Source organism: Triturus cristatus, chromosome 2_1 (genome assembly GCF_964204655.1).
Source record: "Triturus cristatus chromosome 2_1, aTriCri1.1, whole genome shotgun sequence".
Taxonomy (NCBI): domain Eukaryota; kingdom Metazoa; phylum Chordata; class Amphibia; order Caudata; family Salamandridae; genus Triturus; species Triturus cristatus.
Window position 1 is genome coordinate 1013242138 of NC_140581.1, and position 22278 is coordinate 1013264415.

The following is a 22278-nucleotide window of genomic DNA, read 5'->3' on the forward strand; positions in this document are numbered from 1 at the left end:
GCAGCTGTGGCTTTATCGGGTCCGGCACCAGCCTCAATCTGGTTCTTCTTGTGGCGGTGTCTCCAAGGTCCTAGTCAGTAGTACATTGCCCTGACTTCTCAGCTCTGGAAACGGATCAGCCGACCTTTCTGAATGCCATTTTCAATATGTTTAATCGGGCCATGATCCCTACTTGTGTGCTTGTTGTCCCCATGGTTACTCTAACCTACACCATTGGAGAAATGCCAACGCCTTTTCAACTGACTATATTCACTTCCTTTACCCTACTGCCACATGTCCATTTGGCAAATCCATTTCTAAGGCCAGCATCTGTGGGATTGCCGCCAATGATTACTGCCCCTCCCTGTCTGCGCTGAGCCAGACTCCCTAAGTTCGTGAGCCCATTACCTCTCTGGTTCCGCATGGGATGCTGTCTGCACCGCAAGGCACTCCACTGACTCCTACCCAACAACTTCAGCAGACACATTCTGTGTCCTCCAGTATCCTATGCAGGGTGCATTGGGGAACTTGTTTCATCTCAAGTGGTCTTCTCCACCCCTGTGCATGCTTCCTCCTATATTCTTGATTCCTCCAGTGTTGAGGAAATCTTGCCTGGAGTGGGCCCAAGTACTATAATTGCCCCGGACTGGCCGATAAGGGTGTAGTATGTGGACCTTGTTCACCTCTCCCTGTGCCCTTTGCTTAGTCTCCCTCACAGGTTAGACTTCCTGTCTCATTCACAGGCGCAGGTTCTATAACCCAACCTCCAGAGTCTCCACCTACGTGACTGGAAATTGAGCAGGACAACCTAAGATAATTTTCCTTGCCCCTTGAAGTGGTAGACATAATTTTATCCTCTAGATGCATTTCCAACAAGGGTAGTTATTCTGGCAGATGAGTCAGATTTGTCAAATGGTATGCAGACAAGTCTTGATATCCTCCAAGCTCACTGTACAGTTGCAATAGTTAAAGGTTATTTATCAGCCTTGATAGCTTATCTACCTTTACATGATCAACATTCTCTTTTTAAATTCCCCATTGTCTTGCGATTCCTAAAGAGTTTTACAAACTGATATCTCCTTACTCCCTATATTATGCTACAAGAGGATGACCATTTGGTCCTTACATATTTGATGTGTTCTCCATCTCCGCCCTTAAATAGTTGTCCTTTTTAGGTCTCGCCTGAGCCAGAGCTTTTGTAAAAGGGGGATTTGGAAGTGCAAACCAGTGCTTTCAGGCCGCCAACTACAGTGCATGTGCACCGGGCGCGCGCACCATTTGGCAGCCTGCGTGATCATTTCGCGGCCGCTTTGATGTTCTCAGTGAGCCGCGCGGCCACTGAGAACATCAAAGCGGCCGCGAAAGTGCACACCATTTGCCATCCCCTCCCTTATCCCACTTCCTGCTTGTTCCTTCTCCCCTTTTTACCATCTCATATCTCAGGCTTGTTTCTTCATATTGTATTGTTCTATTCTTCCTGTTTATTTTCTCTCCTTTCTCTTCTCTTCCACTCCATACACTGATCACGCTACTTTCCTTTTCATTGCATTTAAGTTCACCCCCACCACTTGTTCTTTTTACTGCTCTGTTAGATGATAAAACTTTAGGATCTGAGAGGACACACTTTTATTGGAGTGCCTCGTAAGAGCCGGTCAACCCTGTACACAATTAGGTCGACAATTATGAATCTGGAAGACAAGAACGGAGGGCCAGGTTAATGACTTGCGAGACAGAGTGTGATTACTCGTCTCCGTCGCTCTGCTGTTATTTCATGCATGTATTCACACTTGTAAAATTACATTATGTCTATGTTCGTGCGTGAGCGGACCCGAAGCAATTAACCCCCTTTCTTGTACTTCAGACCACACCGGACACTGTGTGCTCACGTAGCACAGAGATCGCAACACAGCTCATGGAAATATCAGCTGATCTCAGCGGACATTTCTAGAGATATTAGTCTCTCTTACGGTGTTAGTGTAAGGGTGTAATGTAAGGTGTGGTATGACACTGCAGGGCTGGTACTATCCTACACAATGGCGCAGTGGACCTGGAGGCGCTTTGTGCAGTTGCATAAACACGCACAGATGACCGCAAGCTAGGTGCGTGCTCCACACATGTAAACACACACACATAAGTACCGTGCACGGCCTTCCACTCTATTTTATATTTAAACAATCAGTCATGTGAACGCGTTGGCGTTCACGAGACTGTAAAACATTGGAATTATTAAAACCACCGAAAATGTCCTGAAAATCAACAATCGAATATACTAGCAAAGCCACTGCAACGCGAACGAGATGAACATATGGAACCACATTCCAGTGTTAGTGCGAATTCCACATAACTTTCTAGGGAAACAATCAACTGTTTAATGAACACGCGCGCAGACACCGTCAGTGAGGTGAGTGGTTTTGGTTGTGATTGAAAGGTTTTCCAAAATTATTACAGTTTCGTTACGCCAGCTTATCTAAAAAATATATGGAATGGTTGAGTACAATTTTTTTTTTTTTCTTAGCGATGTTACACTGAAAAAGTGGCAAGTTGGGCCCATCTTCGGTAATATTTTCTTGCAATAATGAGGTGAGTTTCAGAGTATACATAGACAGACGGGTACAGATAGGTGCACGGGCACACACACGCACGCACGCGCAGGCAAACAGACACCAAGAGCCACACAGATATATAGTAGTTGCGCTGTGCAACGTGCACGGATAAACAAAGACCGGCCACGAATACTTCTATGCTTCTGTCTCGGCCAACTGATACTCCTTTCAGAGAGTTTCTAGAGGCACGGTTTCCCCTTTTCCCCATAAAGCTCCCATTTTTGTTTTGCCAGTTGGGCCCCACTTGGTGAAGCGTTCTAACTTGCCCACTTCTGCCAAAGCCTCACTATCCCCTCACATCCCAAGTAGACTGTCACTTCTTTCCAAACTGATATCACTTCTGTGTGTGGATAGGTGTATTCCTTTAAATCTCTATCTGTATAATGCTGCTGCATAGCCGCTTTTGCCCATTGCATACCCTTCTATCCTAACCGTGGTTGCTTCTTGAGCTGCGGATACCCAGTCGTTCATCGTTGCCAGCTGTGTTGCTCAATAATATTTCTTGATGCCAAATAGACCGCCCACCATCATACACTCACCTAGTCAATTTGTTTGTATCTATAGGGGGGCCAGCTTCCCATAATAACAGCCTGCTCTCAGCTTCCATCCTCATTACGAATTCCTTTGGGATGCAGCAAGGGGTGTTCTGGAGCGCATAGAAACCTGGGCATGGACACCAGCCTAAACATGGCCGCTTTGCTCAGAAGTGACAGCCGTAGAGTTCACCAGTGCCAGGCATCCCTCTTGATATAGACAAGTAATGTGTAAGGGTTTTGCTCAAAGAACACATTTATATTTCTTGTTACATAAGTGCCCAGGTATTTAAAGCCCTCAAGTGCAATAAGAATTTGGCAGTCCCTTGGCAATCTCGATAATCCTTGCGTAAAAAGGTATATGTGGGATTTTTCAAGTTTATTATATACCCAGAAACACATTCAGTTTTCTGGATATAGTCAGCTCGGGTTGCGACGCATATAGCAGAACGTTATCTGCAAACAGAGAAATTCTTTCCTCCCACATCTTGGCACATCACACAATGGATCCTCTCTAATCAGGGACTCAACACCAATGTAAAAACAAGCATTTGCAATGCATTAGGTCTCGCATTTACGCGAGTTTGAGCTATTGACATTGCAAATAACAATGCCTATTGGCATTGTCATTTACAATGCCAATAGATTTAACTCGGGTAACTGTGAGACCTATTGCATTGCAAATGCTTGTTGTTTATTGTCCTGGGTTGGTTCATTTGTATGCAAATTCCTGGATGTTTCCGAGATCCTTTATCCAGAGCCTTTGTGCTAGCTGATGGCTCTCACAGCAGGTAGCAATGATGCTGGCTCCAAGAAGTATCCACAACAAGGGCATAATAAAGTTTAAAATCTCTGCACATGGCTTTCATCACCCTGCTTGAAGAAATGAAGGGCAGAGAAAAGGACAAGCCTTGCCTAATAACTCTTCACCTTGATTAACAGAAACTGCAGTCCAATAGTCCATCATCCTCGATTGGATGAACCACCTAACAGCACTAAAAGGTCAACCTCTCATTATCGACTCCGCAAAATCGTTGGGAGTGACTCTGAACAGAAATCTAAACCTGCAGAAACACATCAGTGCCTCTACAAAAGGAGCACATTTTCAAATGAATACCTTGAAGACTGAAGCCCTTCCTGCCCACAAATGACTTAAAACAGGCAGTTCAATCTCTAGTAATCCCGAGTGGAATATGGGAGTGCCACTCTCTGCGGCCTTCCCAGGTCGACGACGGCCCCTCTAAGAGCTTCAGTCAACGCAGCTGCTAGACTCCTCACAGGCTCCAAAAGAAACAGTCACATCTCCCCTGACCTTGAGCCCTCAACTGGCTACCTTTCGAGGCTAGAATTCATCTGAAAATCGCTTGTATGACGCTCAAGGCATTACATCACAAACGTTATCTAGCTCAGAAATTGGTGCTGTCGAGGAAGATCATTAGGTGTTCTGATTGGAACATCTAGGGCCTTTTCCCTTTGGCACACCGCAGGATGGTTTTCGGGTCTCTGTTATTTAGGAATCGTGCTCTCAGCCTCTAGGGCCGTACCCTCCTCCCCTTCCGGGATCCAGTGAAGCAGAGATTATTCTTACGCGCCCCATTTTCAGCATCTTCCAAGCGTTCCTGCGATGGTTTGGCGCTATGGGATAGACAAGCTACTTTTGAGGAGAGGCCCCAAATGTGTCCTACAACTCTGATATCCTCCCTTCCGCCTGTCGCATGATCCACAATTTGATGCTAGTCTTGGCACAGCAGGGCCATATCTATGCCAACTTCGCCTATTTTGGTCCCCCGTGCAGTCCGGGAATCCTGAATGGCCTGCAGGCTCACCAATGTGTTGTCTCCAGCTGGTGCAACCTGGCTCCATGCCCTCCATCTGGGGTACCCTTCACCGCCCTCCCACTCAAACACCACGAACTGTGGCACTGTGAATTTGTCCATCATGGCTTGGCCTTGGGAGCCTTGTCGCTCCCATTTTGTCCCCTCAGGCCCTACCACTGCAGCGTGTGGGGTAAACAGCCAGTGGTCAGGCCCCCCCTCTCCTTCTTCTGTTGCTGGTAGGCCAGTGCCTAAGTCCACTTCAGGGGTTGCCAACCTGATTTCTTCATGGGCATCTACCTGGGCAGCTTGAGCAGGCAGCCATCAACCTCGGCCTGCAATGACCTCCTCCACTGGTCAGCACAAGCCCCTTTGCGAATCCCTGATCTTCCAGGGCCACCAACTTGATGCCACTCCCGGGCCAGACCACGCGGTTCTGGAGAGAGTTCCACGCTAGTCCTGCCACCAGCCGCAGCTCGCATAACTCACAGGTGCTTGGGGCGGGTTGCGCAGGGGTTCGCGAGCGGGGGTTTAAAAAAAAAAAACAGCCAGCCTCCCTCCCCTAATCCAATAACAACGCTGCAATTGCAGCGTTGTGATTGGTGGGGACAGCGCCCAGCTGGGCGCCAATGGGGAGGCCATTATCTCTATCTAGGCTGCATGCAGCCTACATAGAGAAAATGCAGAGTGCACATGACTGGTTTGGTCGGTCCCAGAGGGCCGACCAAACAGTCAGGTCCCACAGCCTTCAGCAAGCTGCTCCTCCCTGACCCGCCCACCCGTTGGCCCCCAACCAGGCATACCCTTCTGCTTTCTCGGGGCACAAGAAGCAGAAACATAAAATGGTATTTAAAATACCATTTTATGTTTCTGCTTCTCGCACTGCGAAAAAGCAGTGGGGCAACGCTCCTCCGTCCTAAAGGAGCCACCCCTGCCTGCCACACAGGGCACCGTGTTCCCAGGCCTCTCTCAGCAGAATGTGATGTGGCTGAGGTGGAGGGGGTGATCGGGGTGTAGATTCCTACAGCCCCCCCCCCCCCCCCTCCACTCAACATCTTACCTGGTCGGCTGCACCCCGGGGCCATTGATGATCTCTGACTCCAACTGCCAACCCCCTCCTACACTCCTCCCCTCCCCCCCCTACACTCCACCCTCCCCTTACCTGGTCGCCTGCCCTCTGGGGCCACCTCGCTCCTCCGCCTGTCGAGCCACAGTGCTGGTCTCTGCCATATGGTCATAGGTCCTCCTGCACTGAGCTTAGTTGGATCTTCTTTGGTCCTGCAGGCCGGGAGGCCTATTGGATGATTTTGCCTGGAGGGAGGGGTGCGCCTGGCCTTTTCTGGTACACCCCCTGACAGAGGGAAGAAGGGCATGCATGGGGCCTGGATCTGGTGCGGTCTAGAGTGTGACGCGTATACTGGTTGAGCCGATGCTACTTGGGCGAGTCGGAGATGTGTATTTCTCCTGACCTGCCTGTGAGAAGTTGGCCTGATGTATGATGTCACTAGTTCTAGTGTACACCTTGTATCAGTCCAAACAACCCTTATGGTGATTGGTTGTAAAGTCAACCTTATAGACCAGCTATCCTAGTGGTAGCACGGACAAGAGCAGTCTTAGGCTAAACTCTGAATGGCATGTGAAGCCAGCTGTGATACCATATATAATCCCTTGAATACCAAATGAAAGGACAACACAACAGATATATATATAAAATAAAGTGTATTTATTCTAGTCAAACCCTCAGCACTCTTTATGAGATTTCGAGGTAAGTACAACACAGTCTTATTCAAGCATACATTAAGTCATACAGGTAAGTAATACAGTTAGGCCCTAGGGGCCACGCAAACCATATACTAAAGAAGTGGTATAAGGACCACTGTCACGGAAATAGAATAGGCCTAGGGAATCGCTGGGGCTACACTACACTACCAACAGTTAGGAAGTGGGAGGCCCACGGGATTCAGGTGCAGAGTGGAAACACTCACGCATAATGCGTATAATCGATAGAAATAGTACAGTTCTGAAATAAGCAGTTTTAGGACACTTCTGGAGTAGCTAGAAAGTCGAGACTCGGAAACTAGACCCTAGGATAGTCACTACCCTTGTGAGCACCGAAGTACCCAAGTTACTTAGCCCACGGGCTGCGGGTGCATAGGTGTGAACTTGCGTCGGGTTTCGTCGTGGACTTCTATGGATGCCTGAAGGAAAGTGGCTGACAGGCAGTCAGTGCAGAGTGTCCGGTGGATCCCAAGGCCGGGATCAAAAAGGAAGGGTACCTGCAAGCAGAAGGGACAAAGTCCAGGTCACTAGCCAGTGACCACGTGGAACCAGGAAGGAACCAGGCGATGTCGTAAAGATTGCAGGTGAAGAGGTGAAGCTTGTCGCAGCAGCCACGGGTACCAGGAGACGTCGAGGACGACCAGGACCAGGAGGCGAGCTGTTCCACGAAGGCTCTTGCTGTCGGTGGCGTCGAAGTCGAACTAGGACTCACCAAGCCTTGGCAAGCGGAACCAACGAAGAATGGAAGACTTGCTTCTGATGCAGACCAGGAAGGTCTGGGTTGCTTCTCTTTTGCAGAGAAGCGGGAGCCAGTCTTGAGGAGCCAAACCAGCAGTGAAGATTCGAAGGTGTGTCGTCGCAAAGGCCGCTAGCCAACCGGCAAGCAACCGGACAGACGCGGCAAGCAGGAAAATGCAGAAGGGCCCCACGCAGGACTCGTGGAGTGTGGGGGGCTGGTCTTCGGTGCAGATGGTGCTTGGGGTTGGGGCTTCTCAATCCCCGGTGCACAACTTCGAGGGTACCTCAGAAGCTGCGCTGGAAGATACTCGCCACTTTTCCCAGGTAGCCGGTCCCACGTCTCTCGTCGCCTCCACGGATCTCAGCTCGGCTGTGGATGTGGATCAGGGTCGGAGAAGTCTGGAAGTCAAGGCTCTGGTCGGGCTCTGCAGTCGGTCCCTCGTAGAACTTCAGCAAAGCAAAGGGTAAGTCTCTTGATGGTGCCTGTTTGCACAGGGTAGCCACTCCTTGGCCACAAGGGAGATTCTTCAGTCTTCTTCTTTCGTCGAATGTCGAAGTACCAGAGTTTCTGTTCAAGTTGCAGGTTCAGGATAATCTAATCTCCTGGGGCCCAGCTACCACACTTGTACTAATCTGGGGGGCTGGGTTGCCTGCTAGGTCACGCCTTATGGGTGGGACCTGGGAGGGGGGTGGTTACACCCCCTTCCCTTTGTCCAGTTTTGCGCCAGGACTGGGGCTGGAGTGCCCCAGCACCGGTTTGAACTGGACTATGCATGGGACACCTTGTGTGCCCCAGGCATGTCTCATTCCTTTCAGCCCTCCCTGCCCCAATACACTAAAGTCTGTCTGGGGGTGTGCTAGCACCTCCCCAAGCAGGAAACCTATTGTCCAAGCCTCCCTGGCCGGGATCACTCCCAGCAGCAGGAAGTCAGACTCGTGTCTGTGACAGCAGCATCCATTTTGTGATGCTGAGGCTTTGGTTAGAGTTAAACAGCAAAGTAGCATTTTAACATGTCTCTCCCTCTAGAAGGGGGCAATAATATCCTCATCACCAGAAATGGTATGGGGGTATTATTCCAAAGTGTTAGACACCTTACATGACATGTTTTGATAAAGCCAAACCATAGTTACCATAACCGTTTAAGATTATAAGGTACTTTAAGAGTATATGGTAGGCTATATCATAGAACAGCTATAAGGACATGGTTCCGAAAGCTGCAGACAGGCTCAGCTCATGCTAGAGCACCATCTCACATGTTACCAAGCACTCTGCCTCCAGGATTGTTAAGGCCTGCCATAGGAGTGGCTGATTGGTACACCTGTGTCTATTTTAAGGGTAGATATAGGTATACTATATCTAAGCAAGGGGTGATTACACAACCTTGCCCCAGCTGAGTGATCAGCCAGTTGTGTCTGATTGGAAGGCCAGACCAGGGGTGGCATAATTCATGCTGCAGCCCCTGGGAGGCCTAGGGTACACCTATGCCCTGGGTACCTAGGGTACACTGTACAGGGTCCAATAAGGTGATCCTTACCAATTGTGTATGTACCTAGGGTACATGGAGTCCATTTTAAAGAGAGAGCAGACAGCCTGAGACCCTGAATGGCAGGATCTCAGGCCAACTAAGTCGAAAAACCAGCTAGACACTAGGCAAAAAAAAGTTGGGGGTAACCATAGTCAGATATCCACCTTCCTACACTGCCAACTTGGGTTTAGCGGCTCTCGGAGGCCGCGACTAGGGCCGCTCTGCTCGGTGTGTTTAGGCACCTAAAGCTTTCTGGGGAGCTTGTCCGGCCCCCTCTGACCCCATAGGGATGCCAGCTCCTAGGCGAGCGGTCTCTCGACGGTGGGGGACAAGAGCTCGACAGACATTTGCCATCTTGTTCGTCCAGGCATCGCCCCGCATTGTCATTTATAGGGACCTTGACCAAAAGGTGTTTGATGCACACTTGCTGCAGAAAGGAAAGAACAACCATTTGTAATGTTTTAAAACCATCTCTTGATAACCTGAAAGCGCAAATCACTTGAATCCAAAACTAAAAAGCAGGGCAGTCACAGCTGTAGTAGCACACAGGTTAATTGTTCAAACTTGTCGAGCTGTGTAAGGCATCCGTGCTGTATCACAAAGCGCATTTGGCATAATTTCAGGCCTTATGGAAAAACATTGTCCTGGCAAATTGTGGCTAAAGATTGTTCCAACTTATTACTCAACATACTGTTCTGGAGAATTTGATTTTGTTTGTTTTTATTATGCAACTGCCCTGTTTCGGAGTCAAGCATATAATAACAGCAAAGTGGGGTAGCGTAGGGCTTAGTCTACTCACAAATACAACTGCATGATTTCTAACAGTTTGTGTGCAAGATATTTGATGCCTTTACAGTAGTTACTTGGGTATAGGATGACACATTTATTAGTAAAGTTACATTGTTTTCATTACAATGTGTTCCTGCCTGGTAGACTTGAGTTTAATACATTAATTTATGGGATTATTACATCAAAACGTATTTTAAAAACAACAAAGCAGCGGGGTGTTGCACCGCTGTGGGAAGACAGGGTAGGTAAAATTCTCCAGTATTTAGGGTCTTTCATAGATTCACATGCCTGAATCATTCCTCGTCATCGGAGTGGGAGTCCCACAGTACATACAAAAGCAATAATTAGGCATATAATAATGAAAAAACCTTGGTAACACAAAACCAGGAAGTAAAGTAGCGCTAAGCTACAAGAAAAAACTTCCACACTTATGACTATCATAGTCATTATGTACAGTCCAAACTGCAGCCAATCAGGCGACGGCACCCACCAGAATGTTCTCCTCAGAGGCTCAGGCTCTCAGATTTTCTACCGCACGTCGTGTGAAGGGACTCTCCCTGAGCTCTGCTCAGTACTTAAGTTTTTTCTGGATTTTTCCTTCTCTTCAAAATGTCATCTTCTAAGAGATCTCTCTTTAGGGCATGTGAATCTTGTGGGAAGCTCCGGCTATTTTCAGAAGACCCTCACAAGAAGTGCATTTACTGCCTTTATCCGGATCATGAGGTGAGAGATTGTAAGATCTGCAGGACCTTCCCTCAGAAAACCCTCTGAGATAGAGAAGGGCGCCTACTTCTGTGGCTACAGAAGATCAAGGACAAGGATAACCCCTTATCTGAGGTGGGAAGTGTGGCCTCTGGTTCATCGATGTCTCTAGAAAGAGGATGGCTGAGGAAGATTTATCATCTCCTGGGGCTAAGGTGTCGAGAAAAGTTCAGCCTGCGAAGGGCTCTGGCTCCTCTTCAAAAAAGGCTTCAACACCTTCAAAGTCTAAGCATGTTACGCCCCCGAGAATGTCTGGAAAGTCTCTGGCATCAAAAAGACTTCCTGAGAAAGATTTACCTCCGCAAAAATCTCCGTCGTCGACGGTTATCATCGTCGATGCTACTTCTACGTCGACGGTTACCTTCTCGTCGTCGAGACCCAAGATGATCATGGCGTCCGCTTCTTCTCCGTCGACGCTGGTCTCTGTTGCTGTTCGACCCATCTCGTCGACTATGGAGATTTCATCTCTCGTCAATGCTCCGTCGACTGCAAAGGTTAAGAAGATCTCGTCTAAGACTGCCGCAGTGACGGCCACCTCGTCGTCGACTGCCTCGTCGTCGACGAAGATTGCCTCGTCGTCGACTGCCTCGTCGTCGACGAAGATTGCCTCGTCGTCGACTGCCTCCTAGACGGCGAAGATTGCCTCGTCGTCGACTGCCTCCTAGTCGACGAAGATTGCCTCGTCGTCGACTGCCTCCTAGTCGACGAAGATTGCCTCGTCGACGAAGATTGCCTCGTCGACGAAGATTGCCTCGTCGACGAAGATTGCCTCGTCGACGAAGATTGCCTCGTCGACGAAGATTGCCTCGTCGACGAAGATTGCCTCGTCGACGAAGATTGCCTCGTCGACGAAGATTGCCTCGTCGACGAAGATTGCCTCGTCGACGAAGATTGCCTCGTCGACGAAGATTGCCTCGTCGACGAAGATTGCCTCGTCGACGAAGATTGCCTCGTCGACGAAGATTGCCTCGTCGACGAAGATTGCCTCGTCGACGAAGATTGCCTCGTCGACGAAGATTGCCTCGTCGACGAAGATTGCCTCGTCGACGAAGATTGCCTCGTCGACGAAGATTGCCTCGTCGACGAAGATTGCCTCGTCGACGAAGATTGCCTCGTCGACGAAGATTGCCTCGTCGACGAAGATTGCCTCGTCGACGAAGATTGCCTCGTCGACGAAGATTGCCTCGTCGACGAAGATTGCCTCGTCGACAATCACTTTCCTGACGCCAGCTCCATCGATGACGATCTCGTCGACACCTCTTTTGTCTTCTTGCACAGACTTGCAAGTTTGGTCTGCAACATTGGCTACTGCCTCCTCTGCCCTGCCTACAACGGCGGCTTCTTTGCTACAACGTCGTGGCTCCTCATTGAAAGCTTTCCCCATTGAAGTTGCCTGAGCAATTACTGGATTTTGAGAAGGAAGAAGAAGAAGAAGAATCTGGAGAAGATGACAGATTCCGCACGGCTAGGAGTCCGTCGGAATGGTTTGTAAAGTATCAAGACGACGACCAGGAGGAAGAACCTTTTCCTGAGCCTGAAGCTCCAGCTCATGTCACGGTTCCCACAGCGCAAATGCCTTTGGCCTTGCTTAATAATTTACAAAATATGTTGCAAGACTATTATCGTTGTTTTCCTCCTTCTGAATCGACTGAGTCTATTCCATCAACGCCCATGCCAAGGGTTCCTATATCTTCTTTAGGATCTCCTAGACCACCTTCTCCAGTACCATCTCGTCATTCCTATTCTGCTAATACCGCGGACGATGACGGGGAAGAGGGAGAAGTGGATCATCAGTCTGTTCTTTCGGAGTGGGACGAATACCAAATTCAAACTCCATCACCGTCCGCTCCAGCTCCCGTTGACTCTCCTCCTGTAGACATCGGAGGTTTTCATCTCCTTATGGAGAGGGTGACAAAAAGGTTTCTCATACCTATGGAGACAAACAAAGATGATTGCTTTCTTTATGATTTTAAAGATCAACCACAAAGGCCACTAAGGACAATTCCCATCATAGTTTTTATCTGGAAGGAAGGGTTGAAGATCATGGCAGCACCAAATTCTCTTCCTGCAGTCTTGCCTCGGTTAGACAAAAAATATAAGACAGTAATTCACCTGCATGCCTCATCGGTCAGCCAAAAGCTGACTCTGTCATCACCCAAGCGGCGCAGAGACGGGCCAGGAACCCCTCTTCGCTATAACCGCTCCGCCAGACAGGGATGGCAGACGTCTGGATTCGATTGGAAAGAAGGTTTCCACTATGGCTGCGACGACTGTCCGTGCTGCAAATTCCCCAGCCATATTAGGGAGATATGACAGGCAGATGTGGTCAGACATCTCCCCCTACATTAACATGCTGCCAGAACCTTCCAAGTCTGAGGCCTTGAAGATTTTACAGGAAGGAGAGTGTACCTCTGCGGAAATCATTGACGCAGCCGTGGATGTTGCTTCCACAGGATTCAGACAGTTAACGGGTTCAGCAGTACTGAGGAGACAAGGTTGGCTGAAAGCTACATCTTTTCGCCAAGATGTCCAAACCAAAATTATTGACATGCCGTTTGATGGGGAGAGGCTATTCGGCCAACATGTCGATGAGGCCCTTCAGGCTATTAAAGACACGGAGACGGCGAGATCTCTTGGTAGCCTTCAATTTTGGAAGTTGTCCTTTTGAGGTGCTAAAGGACGTGGATCCTTTTCCAATAGGGGAGTTTACATTCAGCAAAGATCATATCAAACCTCTCAAGGTAATCAAAGATTTCAACCCTACAGGCAGCAGTCATACGGACAGCAGTGTTTCGGAAAGCTATAAAAACGCTCTTGTTTTAAATACCGCTCCCTTTCTTCGGCTCTATTTCTATTTCTGTTCAGTGTTAGTTGTGTTTTGCCGGTCATGCGCCAGGACGCCCCTTAGCTGGGGCAGCTGTGCGCAATATAAAAGCTCCAAACATAACATAACATAACAGCAAGGTAACTCCTACTCCCAATCAAGAAGGAAGCCCTCCTATCGTGGACGGGATTCAAATAAAAAACAATGAGATCCGCCACCTGCCACCATTCCTGCTGTTTCCCCAGTCAAAAGTTGGAGGAAGAATATCCCACTTCTACTCGAACTGGTCCGCAATTACAACAGGCAAGTGGGTTCTGGATATAGTGGCCAGAGGCCATGCTCTGGAGTTCATAAAGATTCCCCCAAACTCTCCTCCCAAAGGACCACCTCCTGCTCATCTCAAGGAGCTTTTTTCCCAAATAAATCTGATGATTCGAAAAGGAGCAATCGATAAGGTCCCTCCTTTACAAACAGGAACAGGATTTTATTCGAGATTTTTCCTGATTCTAAAAAGTCGGGAGAATGTCGCCCCATTCTCAACCTTCGTGCCCTCAACAAATACCTGAATAAGTTATCTTTCCGAATGTTAACACTTCAATAAATCCTCCAATTTCTTTCGGCGGGGGATCACATGGCCACCCTCGACCTCCAAGACGCTCATTTTCATGTACCAATCCGACACAGAAAATCTTTACGGTTCAGAGTGGCTGGCAGAGACTTTCAATTCAGAGTCCTTCCGTTTGGTCTACAATCAGCACCCCGTGTATTTACAAAGGTCCTAGCACCGGTGACCGCACACCTTCGTCTGCAAGGAATTCAAATTTTCCCATACTTGGACGACTGCCTTATCAAGGCAAATTCTTTTCAAACCACAAACTAACATGTTCGGAAGTGTCTGTTACTGTTCAAATCTCTGGGTCTCTCCATAAATTTCGAAAAATCTCATCTGACTCCATCACAGAGAAAGACCTTTCTGGGAGCCACACTGGACACACAGCTGACTCAGGCCTTCGTCTCAAAAGAAATACAACTCAAGATCTGCAAACTAGCTCGCTTATTGCTATCAAAAGAGTGCGTTTCAGTCCATTTGTACAAGTCTTTCCTAGGGATGATTTCTTCCTGCATCTTTCTGATACCCAACTGCCGTTACATAATGAGACCATTGCAAGAAGAACTCAACCTTCAATGGTTACAGATTTCGGGGTCTTTCGGCGACATTGTTCGCATCACTCCTCGGATGCGAGAAGCATTTTTTTGGTGGAGTCAAAGAACGTAGGGGAAGGATGTGCATTCCTAGTCGAACTGCCGGATTTCACTATAACCACAGATGCTTCCCTCGAGGGATGACGGTCAACGGCAAGTGGAACTTCCAGCAAAAGAAGTGGCATATCAACCATCTGGAGTTGCGAGCCATTTTCTTGGCTCTGAAGTCATTTCGAACCATCATTCGGGGAGTCTCAGTACTAATTTGAACGGACAATACTACAAGTATGCATTACTTGAACAAGCAGGGAGGGACGAAGTCAGCCCTACTATCTCAATAAGCTCAAGAGATTTGGGACTGGGCGATTCGTCACAAGATCAGCCTTTCAGCCATTCATGTTCCAGGAGTCGGCAATGTTCTAGCGGACTCCCTCAGCAGATCAACAATATCCAATCACGAGTGGGAGCTAAATCAACCAACCTTAGAGTCTTTCAAGAGTGGGGGCACCCCAATCTAGACCTGTTTGCGACCAGCCAGAACCGCAAATAACCATCCTTTGCAAGTTGGGTTCCCCACAACGACTCATGCGGGAATGCGTTTTCGATGAACTGGTCGCAGATATATGCCTACGCCTTTCCTCCGTTTCTGTTGGTTCCACGAGTTCTCCGCAAGATCAAGAAACAACCTTGCCGCATGATACGCATTGCTCCCAGATGGCCTCGCCAATACTGGTTCACCGAACATCTCCTCTCGGAGTGCGATCCCATTCAACCAATACCGAACCTTCTGTCCATCCAGAACGGATGAATCTGTCACCCGGACCCAGCTTCTTTGAGATTAGCGGCATGGCTCCTCAACACCTTGAATTCGCACACCTAAATTTTCCTGAGGACTGTCGGGAAGTTTTAGCTAATGCACCTGCTACTATTAAAACATACAAGCTAAAATGGAAGACATTTTGCATGTGGTGTGTGTAGGAGAGTAGGGTCTGCTTTCTATGTTCACCCCCACTTTTTGCTTTTGCTTTACTGGTTTTCGACTTAGATGTGGCTGTGGGCCTGCTAATCAGACCCACAGCCCTGCTGTTCTCTCTCTAAATTAATACTATGTACTTTAGGTGCATAACCCATTGGGATAGGATCACCTTATTGGCCCCTGTACAGTGTACCCTAGGTACCCAGGGCATAGGTGTACCCTAGGCCTACCAGGGGCTGCAGCATGTATTATGCCACCCCTGGCCTGGCCTTCCATTTTGACACAACTGGCTGATCACTCAGCTGGGGCAAGGTCGTGTAATCACCCCTTGCTTAGGTGTAGTATTCCTATACCTAACTTACATATAGACACATGTGTACCTGTCAGTCACTCCTATGGCAGGCCTTAACAATCCTGGAGGCAGAGTGCTTGGTAACATGTGAGATGGTGCTCTAGCATGAGCTGAGCCTGTCTGCAGCTTTCGGAACCAAGTCCTTATAGCTGTTCTATGATATAGCCTACCATATACTCTTAAAGTGCCTTATAATCTTAGACGGTTATGGTAACTATGGTTTGGCTTTATCGAAACATGTCGTGTAAGGTGTCTAACACTGTGGAATAATACCCCCATACCATTTCTGGACATGAGGATATTATTCCCCCCTTCTAGAGGGAAAGACATGTTAAAATCATACTTCACTGTTAGCCTCTGACCAAAGCCTCAGCATCACAAAATGGATGCTGCTGCCACGACACAAGTCTGACCTCCTACAGCTGGGAGTGATCCCAGCCAGGGAGGCCTGGACAATAGGTTTCCTGCTTGGGGAGGTGCTAGCACCTCCCCAGACAGCCTTTAGTGTATTGGGGCAGGGTGGGCTGAAAGGAATGAGACATGCCTGGGGCACACAAGGTGTTCCTTGCATAGTCCAGTTCAAACCGGCGCTGGGGCACTCCAGCCCCAGCTCTGGCGCGAAACTGGACAAAGGGAAGTGGGTGTAACCACCCCCTCCCAGGTCCCACCCATAAGGCGTGACCTAGCAGGTATCCCAGCCCCCCAGATTAGTATAAGAGTGGGAGTTGGGCCTCAAGACTTTAGATTATCCTGAACCTGCAAACTTGAACAGAAACTCTGGACCTTCGACATTCGACGAAAGAAGAAGACTGAAGAATCTCCCTTGTGGCCAAGGAGTGGCTACCCTGTGCAAACAGGCACCATCAAGAGACTACCCTTTGCTTTGCCCACGTTCTACGAGGAACAGACTGCAGAGCCCGACCAGAGCCTTGACTTCCAGACTTCTCCGACCCTGATCCACATCCACAGCAAAGCTGAGATCCGTGGAGGCGACGAGCGACGTGGGACCGGCTACCTGGGAAAAGTGGCTAGTAACTTCAAGCGCAGCTTCTGAGGCACCCTCGAAGTTGTGCACCGGGGATTGAGAAGCCCCAACCCCAAGCACCATCTGCACCGAAGATCAGCCCCCCACACTCCACGAGTCCTGCGTGGGGCCCTTCTGCATTTTCCTGCTTGCCGCGTCTGTCCGGTTGCTTGCCCGCTGGCTAGTGGCCTTTGTGACGACGCACCCTGAAATCTTCTGCGCTGGTTTGGCTCCTCCAGACTGGCTCCCGGTTCTCTGCAAAGAAGAAGCACCCCAGACCTTCCTGGTCTGCACCAGAAGCAAGTCCTCCGTTCTTCGTGGGTTCCGCTTGCCAAGGCTTGGTGAGTCCTAGTCCAACTTCGACGCCGCCGACAGCAAGAGCCTTCGTGGGACAGCTCGCCTCCTGGTCCTGGTCGTCCTCGACGCTTCCTGGTCCTCGTGGCTGCAGCGACAAGCTTCACCTTCACCTGCAATCTTCACGACATCGCCTGGTTCCTTCCTGGTTCCACGTGGTCACTGGCTAGTGACCTTGACTCTGTTTCTTCTGCTTGCAGGTCTCCTCTCTTCTGGATCCCAGCCTTGGGATCCACCGGACACTCTTCACTGACTGCCTGTCAGCATCTTTCTTCAGGCATCCATAGGAGTCGACGACGAAACCCGACGCAACTTCACCCCTATGCACCCGCAGCCTGTGGGCTAGGTAACTTGGGTACTCCGGTGCTCATCAGGATAGTGACTATCCTAGTGTCTAGTTTTCCAGTCTCGACTTCCTAGCTACTCCGGAAGTGTCCTAAATCTATCTATTTCTAAACTGTACTATTGCTAGTGACTTTTACGCATTACGCGTGAGTGTTTCCACTCTGCACCTGAATCCCGTGGGCCTCCCACTTCCTAACCTTTGGTAGTATAGTGTAGCCCCAGCGATTCCCTAGGCCTAGGCCTATTCTATTTCCATGACAGTGGTCCTTATACCACTTACTTAGTATATGGTTTGCGTGGCCCCTAGGGTCTAACTGTATTACTTACCTGTGTGACTTAATGTAAGCTTAAATAAGACTGTGTTGTACTTACTTCTAATCTCATAAAGAGTGCTGAGGGTTTGACTAGAATAAATACACTTTATTTTATATATATATCTGTTGTGGTGTCCTTTCATTTGGTATTCAAGGGATTATATATGGTATCACAGCTGGCTTCACATGCCATTCAGAGTTTAGCCTAAGACTGCTCTTGTCCATGCTACCACTAGGATAGCTGGTCTATAAGGTTGACTTTACAACCAATCACCATAAGGGTATTTGGACTGATATAAGGTGTACACTAGAACTAGTGACATCATACATCAGGCCAACTTCTCACAGTGTCAATCTGTCAAAATACACCCGATTCGTGCTAAACCAAAACAAATTTTACAGTTCTTCCTTCATTTGGCTAGATCGGGCCTCTCCCATTCTACTTTGAAAGTGTTCTTAGCGGCGATTTCAAGGTTTCGGCAGGATGGATCTAATTCTCTTTATTCAAATAGTCATTCAGCAATTCTTCAAGGGATTGTTTCGGATGTTTCCCCCATTTGACGTCCACCTCCATCCTGTCATCTTAATGTAGTGCTTACACAATTTATGCGGCACCCCTTCGAACCTATTCATAAAGTGGACTTAAAGTTCCTTTCTTGGAAAGTTTCTCTGCTATTGGCTCTGACATCAACAAGAAGAGTCAGTGACCTTCAAGCGTTCACTATTAATCCACCTTTTCTTCAATTTACCTCGAAATCAGTAGTGCTACGCACTAATCCCAGTTTCATGCCAAAATTTCCTGCGGACTTCCACCTTAATGAACCAATAATTTTAAAGACATTCTTCCCAAATCCGCTGACAGCTGCGGAAAGGGCCTTTCATTCCCTTGACATCAGAAGATGTCTCAAGTTCTATTTACAACGGACAGCAACAATACTTAAATCAGACTAACTGTTTGTGGCCTATGGTAGATTACGTCAAGGACATTCTGTCTCCAAACCAACCATAGCTCGTTGGATTTCTGCTGCAATTTGTTTATGCCATGAACAGGCGGGAAGACCTTTGCAGGCAACCCCAAGAGCGCACTCTACGAGAGCAATTTCTTCATCTACCGCTCTCTTTGCTGGTGTGCCTCTTCATCAGATCGGCAGAGCGGCAACCTGGTCCAACAGACACACTTTTACCAAGCACTACTGTTTGGAGGCCTCAACCGATGCAGATGCATCAGTGGGACAAGCTGTTCTCCGGAATCTTTTCAAATACGGTGATCCTCTGTTCTCCCTCCTCCACTATGCTCTTTTCTATAAGACGCTTATTCCATAATGTTTCTATGTCTTGAAATTGTTCTGCATATCTTGAACACAGATGTATTTATGTATGATTATAACATTTTGGTGATGTGTATTTACTATGGTACTAAGGGGCGTCTTATGAGCATTAAGCTCTGTACTGCTATCTACTCTGATTCAGGCATGTGAATCTATGAAAGACACCCTAAATACTGGAGAAGAACAATAGTTACTTACCTGTAATCTGTGGTTCTCCAGTATTGGTGTCTTTCATAGATTCACATGCAACCCGCCCACCTCCCCTCAGAGGCTATTTAGGCTGTTCTACTTTGGTTCACTCCTGTGCGAGAAAATCTGAGAGCCTGAGCCTCGGAGGAGAACATTCTGGTGGGTACTGTCGCCTGATTGGCTGCAGTTTGGACTGTACATAATGACTATGATAGTCATAAGTGTGGAAGTTTTTTCTTGTAGCTTAGGGCTACTTTACTTCCTGGTTTTGTGTTACCAAGGTTTTTTTGTTATTATATGCATAATTATTGCTTTTTTATGTACCGTGGGACTCCCACTCCGACGACGGGGAATGATTCAGGCATGTGAATCTATGAAAGACACCAATACTGGAGAACCACAGATTACAGGTAAGTAACTATTGTTCTTGTACAGAAGTGAGAAAGCATGTATAGCAAGTGTGTACGGAACAGGAAAAGAAATGGTACAGAATACTATTGGTATTACAGTAAGAAAAGGATGGCTCTATCTGTGACTGTTACTTAAGGAAGAGGTGCAGGAAGTGGATTTTTTAGTTCCTTCTGAAAGACGGACTCACAGAGCTTGCTGAATCTGTAATACGATGCTACTACATAGCTTTGTATATATGTGTGTGCTTGCGTGCATGGTTCCAAATCTCAAATATTACATAAATGTTCATGATTTTTATGAAAGGATATTTTCATTTACAATTGAGTGTTTCTGTAATTATCCGGATTACTTGGTTCCATGTATTGCTTAACCTGCTTATTTAACCAGTGGGATACATTACTACGTCTATCGTCTAGTTGTAAAGCTTTTAAGTTACTTTTCCAGCGGTCAATACGGCATTGCATCCTCATGAAGGGACGTGTTTACCTTTGAATAAGTTAAAGTGAAGTGTATTTGGAGAACACAATAAATGAATAAAAATGCACAGAGCACTTGTTATTCCAGCTATCTGCATGATAATATTCAAGTTTAAGCAGAGGATGAAATAAGGTGAGGAGAACTTGTAACAAATTAAAATATTGCTTTGATTTTGTTTCTATGCAGGGTTATTGGCAAAAAAAGCAATAGATGCCGGACTAACTGTGAAGTCTTATGTTAAAACGAGTTTGTCCCCGGGCAGTGGGGTGGTAACTTATTATTTGAAGAACAGTGGAGTCATGCCATACCTTGCACAACTTGGGTAAGAGTTGTTTTTGTACATACCAGTTCGCTGGCCACAATGTAAATTAAGTTTCATTCCCCAATTTCAAAGGACTATACCTCGTCCTATGGAGAAGGGGTGCTGTGATTCTTGTCTTCATATTAAGCAGCCTTCTATGAACAAATTAGATATCTACTTGTATCATTGTTCTGCGTCTGCACTTCGTTTCTGCCCCGTATTTAATAAATACTTGCTCTCCCATCAAGGATGGGCAGGGGGTTTAAAGACCAAAATATGATTGTGACTTGAACTGTTATGATCATTTACACCTTTTTTTTCTGTTTTGTAAGATTGCATGTTTATTCTTACTGGAACACTTCTGACATTGCGCTTACTGATTTCCACTATACTATAATGCTACAAAACCATATTTCGCTGTCTACATTTTATAATTATTAGGTTTTCACCATAATGCATTGAAGCGGAAACCCGTGATGTAATGTATTATTTTTTCATGTATCTGGGTCGACTTTTTAGGTGCTATTCTTTGCTGTTTCACAGTAAAGAACACTCTGTATTTGCAATGTTTAGTTAGTGCTTTACTACATAAAACATTACAATATTTAATAGGCAAGTAACTAAAACCATTAACATGTATAGTTCTTATTTTTAGGCCTTCATACAAGTTTTAAAGCTATAGCTCCAAAGTTTCAGCTGTAACCTTAAACCTCAAACTCTAACTCTGCACCCTTGGTTTGTACAAAAAGAGTACCACTACAGACATCCTCCGTTGCCCTACTATTTCTAGTGCAAATTCAGTGTCCCTCCCATTGGCAAAGTGTTTTTGACACTCATGAGCACAAGTGAGTTAATGCCAAATCCCAATAGAAGATAAAGACCAATTTGCAAAAACAAAAGTGTGAACCAAATTAGGCCCAAAAAATACAAGCACCTAAGAAATACTCTTTACATTTTTCTCCATGATCGCATTTTTCATGATTTACATGCTTGAATCCTCCCAGTTGATGGTCTGGGAGTCCCATGGAAATTTCAAATTGCAGTTCAATTCGAAACATATTCTTTAGGCTGTCAAGGAGACTTTTCAATATTTTATTTGCATAATTTGAAAGGAACCAGACTTCAACCAATCGGAGACGTTCGGTCTGAAGACTGCCCCCGTGAGCCTCAGTGCTTCAGATTTTTAGCCCTTGTCGTGTGTGTAGAGCATGTTCTGAGCTCAGGCTCATTGTCCTCCTCGATAAGTGAACATTTTCAACTTGGACTTTGCTATTTACAAAGATTCACCATATATCTGTGGACTTAGCACCTGGCAATTGACTGTCTTTTAAATCTAAAAAAACCCAGACTTTTTGAGATCTTGTGGGACATATTTCAAAAAGAGGCTTTACTCTGAGGGAATGAATAATTAATACATTTTTATTGTCTTAATTAATTAAAATTGTTACAATGGAGATCAAGCAGAAATATTCCAGCACTAAATTACTTCAGTTATAATAAGTACGTATTTGACCGTTAAAGTATGTTGTTATAATACATGAATAAAATGGATATAAAATATTACGTTTGACGATAAAACGAATAAAAGCAGTGCAAATGGTCAACTGTCAAAGCCTTCAATTAGTTCTAATCCCTGATTAAGGCATTGACTTAGAGT

The 22278-nt window shown here is 46.9% G+C and overlaps 1 protein-coding gene across 4 annotated transcripts in view; it reads left to right on the forward strand.

Moving 5' to 3' along the window:
- The window catches only part of ACO1 (aconitase 1), a 364042-nt gene that overhangs the window by 177247 nt on the left and 164517 nt on the right, over positions 1-22278 (forward strand). For all 4 annotated transcript variants that reach the window (XM_085634885.1, XM_085634871.1, XM_085634895.1 and 1 more), the window contains exon 12: positions 20507-20642. In XM_085634885.1, the coding sequence (XP_085491011.1) occupies positions 20507-20642 (136 nt within the window). The remainder of the gene's footprint in view (positions 1-20506; positions 20643-22278) is intronic.